At 53.1% G+C, this 7,477-nt stretch overlaps 1 protein-coding gene across 1 annotated transcript; it reads left to right on the top strand.

Moving 5' to 3' along the window:
• Window positions 1-3,043: 3,043 nt before the first annotated feature.
• On the top strand, window positions 3,044-7,010 carry LOC123331918 (uncharacterized protein CXorf49 homolog). The gene is made up of 6 exons (XM_044937119.2): window positions 3,044-4,480; window positions 5,151-5,307; window positions 5,850-5,926; window positions 6,210-6,255; window positions 6,823-6,864; window positions 6,967-7,010. Exons 1-5 carry the CDS (start codon window positions 3,185-3,187, stop codon window positions 6,861-6,863), a joined length of 1,617 nt encoding a protein of 538 aa, XP_044793054.2. The 5' UTR covers window positions 3,044-3,184; the 3' UTR covers window position 6,864; window positions 6,967-7,010.
• Window positions 7,011-7,477: the final 467 nt, after the last annotated feature.

Below are 7,477 nucleotides of genomic sequence, written 5' to 3'. Positions count from 1 at the left end.
GAAGAAATGAATAAATTCCTAGAAACACACAATCTACCAGAACTGAATCAAGGAGAAACAGAAAACCCAATAGACCAATAATGAGATTGAATTGGTAATGACAAACCTCTCCCCCACAACCCCCCACACACACAAAATCAGGAACTGATAGCGTCACTGGAGAATTCCACCAAACATTTAAAGAATTAATACCAATCTTTCTCAAATGCTTCCAAAAAATTGAAGAAGAGGGAACACTTCCAAACTCATTTTATGAGGCCAGCATTATCCTGATATCAAAGGCACCAAAAGAAAAGAACACTACAGGCCACTTTCCCGGACAAATGCAGATGCAAAAATCCTCAACAAAATACTAGCAAAACAATTCAATGGCACATTAGAAGGACCATGTACCATGGTCAAAAGGGATTTATCCCTTGGTTGCATGTAAAAATCAATCAATGTAATAAAACACATTAACAGAATGAAGGACAAAAATCACATGATCATCTCTATAGATGCATAAAAAATTCATCACTCCATGAGAAAAAAACAGTCAAAGAACTAGGAGTAGAAAGAAATTACCTCAACATAATAAAGGCCACAACTAACATCATCCTCAGTGGTGAAAAACTGAAATCTCTTCTTCTAAGGTAAGGAACAAGGCAAGGAAGCCTGCTCTCACCATTATGTTAGTATTCAACAACTGGAAGTCATAGCCAGAGCTGTTAGGAAAGCAAAAGAAATAAAAGGCATCCAAATCAGAAAGAAGTAAAATTAGCTCTACTGAAGAGAGCATGATTTTGTACATGCAAAACTCAAAAGATTACACGCGACCACACACACACACGTGCACACAACTGGTAGAACTAGTAAACAAATTCAACAAAGTTGTAGGACACAAAATCCAAAAGCAAAATTCAGTTGTATTACTATACACTAACAAAGAACAATTTGAAAAGGAAATTAAGAAAACAATTCCATTGACATTAGCAGCAAAAAAGGATAAAATACTGAGGAATAAACTCAAGCAAGGAGCCAAAAAACTTGTACACTGCAAACTACAAAACATTGCTGAAAGAAACTGAAAAAGACAAATAAATGGAAAGGCATCTGTCTGCACAGACTGGAATACTAAATATTGTTAAGAAGTCTAAACTATCTGAGGTGGTTAATTTTATGAGTCAGCTTGACTGGTCCCACAGAGTTGCTAGATATTTAGTCAAACATTATTCTGGGTGTTTCTGTAGGGTGCTTTTTCATGAGATTAACATTTAAATCAGTCAACAGGGTAAAACAGATTCCGCCCCCCCACACCGATAATGTGGGTGGGCTTTACCTAATCAGCTGATAGTCATAATAAAACAAAAAGGCAACCTTTCCTCATGTAAGAGAATTCCTCCTGCGTGAAAGCCTTTGGACCTGGGACATCAGCTTCTTTTCCTGCCTTTAGACCCAAACTGAAATATCAGCTCTACTGGTTTGGTTCTTAGGCCTTCTAACCTGGACTAGAGCTAAACCACTGGCTCTTCTGGGTCTCCAGCTAGCCAACTCACCCTCTAGATCTTGGGACTTACCAGCCTCTATAATTGAATGAGTCAATTCTTTTACACACACACACACACACACACACACTCCACTTGATCTGTTCTTCTAACACACGACCCAGAGTGATCTACACACTGCAAACCCTATCAAAATCCCAATAGCATGCTTTACCGAAATAGAAAAACTTGTCCTAAAACTTAAGTAGAATCTAAAGAGATCCTTAATAAGCAAAGCAATTTGGACAAAGAAAAAGTAGAGAACTCACACTTGTTGATTTCAAAACATTACAAAGCTACAGTAATCAAAACTGTGCGTTACTGCCATATTAACACATAGACCAATGGAGTAAAACAGACATCTTAGAAATAAACCCTCAATTTTAGAAGATGTGCCAGGCAGTGGACTTCCTGAGAGAGGGGGAAAAAATAGCTTTTTTAGATCTTTGGATCAAAGCAAGGACTCTGGAGTCAGATTGCTTGGCTTCAATTCTACCACTTATCCCCATGGGCCAAAAGACCATGGGCCAGTGGCCGAACCTCTCAGTACCTGTTTCCTCACCTGTAAGAGGCTGGTAATCATTAGTACTATAGTCCTAGGAGTGTCACAAGGAAGCATTACTATTTACGTACAGCACTTAGAAGAGTGCAGGGCACGGGGTCTCTGCTGTGTAAGTTGCTTTTCATAGATTCTGCCAAATCACCTCCCAAATGGATTTCTTGCACCACCGCCACAGAGGTTTGCTCCTAAACTCTCCCACTCTCAGAATGGTTAAGCACTTGGAAGCTTGTCATCCTAGTGTGTGAAGCCCGATCCGTGGTTTTAGTTTACATCTCCAGGATCAGCAGGGGTGAGCATCTTTGCGGGTGTAACTGGACACTGACTGAGACTCTCTCTTCTTTGAATTGCCTCAGAGTGGGGAAAGAGCTGAGGGAGTGAGGTCAACCCCAGTCTGTCCCCCAAATCTGCCTGCCAAGAACGTTTGATGGAGCAGTTGAGGCAGAGATGTTACAGAACAAAACCACGATCCCTTTGTCCTCTGGCCTCTTAGGGAGAAGTACGCCGACCACTCATCACTGAGTGCGGGATTCCTCTGCCCATTCTCCCATTGGGTCATAAGCCTTGTGGTGGAAGGAAGGCTGGCAAATGCTTTCAGCACGTGCTAGGCGCCCAGCACCCTCACTACCCGCCCCAACCCCGCCTCAGCCTCCCGCTCCACCCACTTTGTACACAGTCAGAACTCAGGGCTGTGACTCTAACCGGAAAGGGGAGGTGGGACAGGAGGAGGTGGGACGAGAGGCTTGACAGAGATACACTCGCAGCATGACCTTCACCAGCCAACTCGCCAACTGCCGGCATGGCTTTTGGGCTTGGCAACAAACCAGAGGAGGCCCTCGACCCCATTGGTTACACCTCGAGGGGGCGGGCAAACAAGGCGCGTGCTGGTTGGCGGGAACCAGACCAATGAGGAGGCGGCAGCGCTGGCACGCTGAAAGCCTCGCGTCCTTTGCGCCCACCTCTCGCGTGCGGTGCCTGTGGTGCTTGACGGCACCTCCAGACGCCACCCGCCGCAGCTGCCCCGACCGCCATCACAGCCGCCACCGCGACCCGGTTGATAAACCGTCACCGCCCCAGGTCCGGAGGCCACCCAGATCGCGACATGAGCTCCTCGGATGATAAGGAGCTTGTTTGCGGACCGGATTTTGGCTCAGAGTGCGGGGAGCAGACCAGCGGCCTTGAGGCCGGCTCCACAGCCCCGCGGGGACCCGGCCCCGACCCCGGCCCCGAGCCGGGGGCACCGCGAAGCGGCGAGGGTGAGGGCGGGGATGGCTTCCCAGACCCTGAGGGCTTCGAGTCAGAGCGGGAGGTGCTGGAAGCGGGAGGGCCGGTGCTGTTGGGCTGCGAAGGCCGACCTGGCTCCCCGGCCGACGACACAGGGTACGCCCTGCAGCTATCTGACGAGTCATTGCAGGCCATCGTGCGGCAGCTGGCCGACCTGGACTTGCGGGGCATCCTCAGACACATGTCCCCGGAGAGCCAGGCGGTCGGCCACGTGTCTGCCTTGCTGGACGTGGAGGCGTGTCTCGGCAGTCGAGGCGCAGCCGCCCAGAGGTGTGGGGAAGCGGCACGGGCTGAGGCCAGCCCTCTCCGGGTCGGCAGGCCCAGGACGGGCCGGGTCTGGGGGAACCCTAAGAGAAGCACTAAGAGTAGGTTGAACGTGGCTGTGGATCGCCCGTGGCCCCCCTCAGTAAGCCCAGCCAGGCTGTTCTCCGACTCCGAGTCCTCTGATGAGTGCAGTGAGATACAGCCTATGAGGGTGAGCATGTATCCCAAAGACGGAGGCCAGGCCAAGCTGAACAGCCCCAAGGATCCTGGGGACACACCCAGACACTCGAAAGTCCAAGGCAGGGAGAATCTCCCTAACTTGCCAGGCATTTGCCTGTCCTCGGCTCCGCGAGGATTGATTTCGGTTGTGGAAAGGCAGGGCAAGCAGGGCGATGCAGAGCAGGAGGACATCTCACCTCCTAAGAAAATGCAGAGCGTACTCGGGGGGAAGGGGGGCAGCCTGCCCAGCTACCCGGGAGTAGCAGCAGCAGCAGCTACTGCAGCTGCCGCTACAGGCAGGCTGCCGCGGCCCAGTCCTAGGAGGAAGAGGGTCCAGGAGAAGAAATCCCTTGGGGCCGTCTCCAAACCTGCCCTGGGGAGAACCTTCCCTTCCTGGGGACGGGGAAGTTCGGCCACTCCCCTGGCTCCGGCCACCTTACCCCCAATCTCCGGCATCCCGCTGCCTGGGAGGTCCCAGAAGTATGCCTTGGTCCCTGGGGGAGCCAAAGAGTCCAAGCACACCGGCGCCAGGAAGAAATCCGTGGCTAGGCGGGCCCGGGAGTCGGTGGCAGCAACGGTGGTGTCAGGAGAAGACAACGACCCAAATAGAGACCCAGCCACAAAGGGCCAAGTGAGTAGGCCAGGCCCCTCCTCTCTCCCCACTCTTCCCCTCCCACCCTCCCCAGGACACACGTCTTCACCCCGTGCTCCCCTCTCTCCATTCCTCAGGGGTCATCACTGGGTGACCCTCAGTCACGGGGTCATTAGGATGCCAGATTGGGGTCCTTTTACTAGGGACAAACGTTAAGGTAGCACTTTGGGTGTGCTGGGCTCGGTTCTCCACCCGTGGCCTGTTTCCAGCCTCCTCCACGAGGCTGGGGCTGGCGTGGAAGGGAATTGATTTGAGGGGACCCCTTAAAAGCTTCACAGAGCTTCGGTGTTGAGACGCATCACTTTCCTGAATCCTGCTTCCTGGCTGTTCCCCAAACCTTCCTTGCAGGGACCCCGGGCTTTCTCAGTGCCACACTGTTGTCCCCTGCTCAGCTCTGCCTGCTGGCCTGGGGCTGACTGACGGAGAATGTGCTAAAGAGATCAGCCTTTCAATTCTCTTTCCAATTCCCTGCCTCAGCTCGGTCTTGACTCATACGAGCTCTCTCACACACAGACAAAGACACATAAATGCACTGGTACACACACGTGTGCGCGTGCGTGCGTGCACACAAACACACACACACACACACACACACACATACACACACACACGTCCTTACTCCAGATCAGTGAGAAATCTTTGTTTTTAGCTGACCACTGACAGGCCGTGGCCATCTTGTCCACGGGTGCATCATGGAGAACCCAGCACCGCCAACCTCAGCATCAGAGGCGGGCAGGATTCAGGAAACTCAGAGCGCATGGCCATGAACAAGGGAGAAGTCATGCCCGGAGGGCCTGGCCCCTCAGGTGAGTGTCCTGGGTTTTGATTTGGGGGGTGGAGACCAGGGGTGAGGGCAGAAACCTCTGTCTCTGACTCACTCTCTCTTTTCTGAGGGCTCAGCCTTGCTCTCAGGCCACTTCCTCCATGGGAAACAGGGTGTCAACAGGGCTGGCCCTGGCCCCATCACCTTCTGTGTGGGATTTGTTTGGCAGGGGTGATTGGTGGCAGTGCCCCAACAGCTACTCTGGGCGTAGACCTGCAGGCTAATAGGCTTTTCTGTGAAGTGCTGTTCGCCCACATTGCTCTCCCAGGTGCTGGCTGTGGCTGCCGCTCTGGGAGGCTCGAACCCAGAACCACAGTCTTTGGCGACCATCGTGGTGAAATGGCTGCCCCTGCGGAATAGGAGGGGCAGGCCCAGAGAAAAGGTTTGGGCTGCCTGCCGGGCAGAGCAGGGGAGGCTTGATGCTAGCAGAGGGTGGTACTGCCTCACCTCGCGTTAGACCCTGCTTGGCCCTTTCCACCTCACTGGGAGCCTGGGAAGCTGGATTGTGTGTCATTTCCCTGTCAGGTGACCAGAAACCAGCTGACCATCACCCAAGACCGAAAAGGCAGCAGCAGCCACCCGGAAGGCACGGCTGTCCTCGGGTAATGCTTCTTCTGACTCCTGGAAATGCACACCCAAACCCCATGGTGGGATCTGGGTCCAAGTACAACTGACATGTGTGGGCCCCCTCCCCGCCTGCCCCCTGGCCCCATCCCATACCCCAGGGAGGGAGCCCACCTCCTTTCCACTGAGGAAAGTCTTTCCCTTGCCAGTCTGGATACCTGGCTTTGGGATGGAGGGCCTGGGGGAGAGGAGAGGAGGAGGAGGAGAGGGGAGCCGGGTGTATACTAACCATTTCTCTTCCTCCTGTGTCTGCTGGCCTAGTGTCTGGTGCTAGAGAAAGAAATAGACGACCTTAAGAAGCAACTTGGTATGAGGAACCAGGGACAGAGAGCGGCGGGTTCTTAGTGCAGAAGTGGGGTGGGCCCTTGGGGTGGGGTGGGCTGCAAGTGCAGGGGGCCTCGCAGGGAGCAGCATTCCTGTGGGGAGGAGAACCTAGCAAGCCTGCCCCTGGAGCGTGCGATGCATGTTGGGCTGGGCGTGCGGACAAGTAACAACGTACTGTGTGGACTGCGTGCACACTCTGCCAGCCATTCGAGTCCTAGAGAGTTCCTTCTGATAGGACTTGTAGAGATGCCTTGGTGATCTGGTGTGGCCTCTAAGGTTCTTGTTGGATATTTTGCGAGACAATTTTTGAATGGTTTGGGCGTGGCCCCAAGCTTGAGGGCTGCTGGCACATTTTATTTCCTTTTAGGAAATGGCTCCACATTTAATTCCGGTAGTGGGGCCCGATCGGGCCCAGAGCTCTTTCTTTGCATCAGGGCTGGGGGTACGTGGGTTTCAGGTTGCAGGGCTAGGTGGTTCCCCACGGGGACAGGGGGACAGGCTTCTATGTCCGTCTGTCTGGAGCACCTGTTTATGCCTCTCCCTGTTGCAGCCTCCTTGCAGTACCTGGCTGAGAAGTTCCGGATCCCTTGAAGTGAGTGTTACACGTTCCATACCCCTCCCCACAACGTTGGCTGTTGAGCAGGGCTGTGGGCTGGCCCTGGCTTGAGGCTCTTCCCTGACTGCTGTTTCACAGGTTGAGCCCAGTATCTTCCTGCAAGAGGAGCAGCTGTTACCTCCAGGGGCCGGCAAGCTGTGGCCAAGCCTGTTGCCTCTTGTTCTGCCTCCACCAGAGCGTCCTCTGCCCCTTGTTTTGCCCCCTCTCTGCCCCAGTCTCACAGCAGTTGTGTTTTTTTTTAATTAATTAATTTATTTTACTTTACAATATTGCATTGGTTTTGCCACAGCAGTTTCTGATTAAAGGACTTCTCCTATTCTGTGTTCTGCCCTCTCTCTGGGGGGTAGGGGTTAAGGGAGTGGGACAGGCCTGGTGGGGAGCTGTTCCACATCAGAACATTTTCCAGAACAGTACCTCTGGAATCCGTGGTGGGGACTCTGGGTCAGCCTCTGCTACCATCCAGGCCGTCAGGCCAGCGGAGCGCGCCCATCTGTGTGGGCTCTGTCTGGCCACATTGGCACGTCCTCCCTTTTCCCTGAAGGCCCTCTTCTAGTTCTCTAAACACCCTCCTCTGGGGTTTAGCAGTTTC

The sequence above is a fragment of the Bubalus bubalis genome, chromosome X (assembly GCF_019923935.1).
Source record: "Bubalus bubalis isolate 160015118507 breed Murrah chromosome X, NDDB_SH_1, whole genome shotgun sequence".
NCBI classification, from domain to species: domain Eukaryota; kingdom Metazoa; phylum Chordata; class Mammalia; order Artiodactyla; family Bovidae; genus Bubalus; species Bubalus bubalis.
The sequence above is the reverse complement of the archived record's forward strand: the minus strand, read 5'-3'. Positions and strand labels throughout refer to the sequence as shown.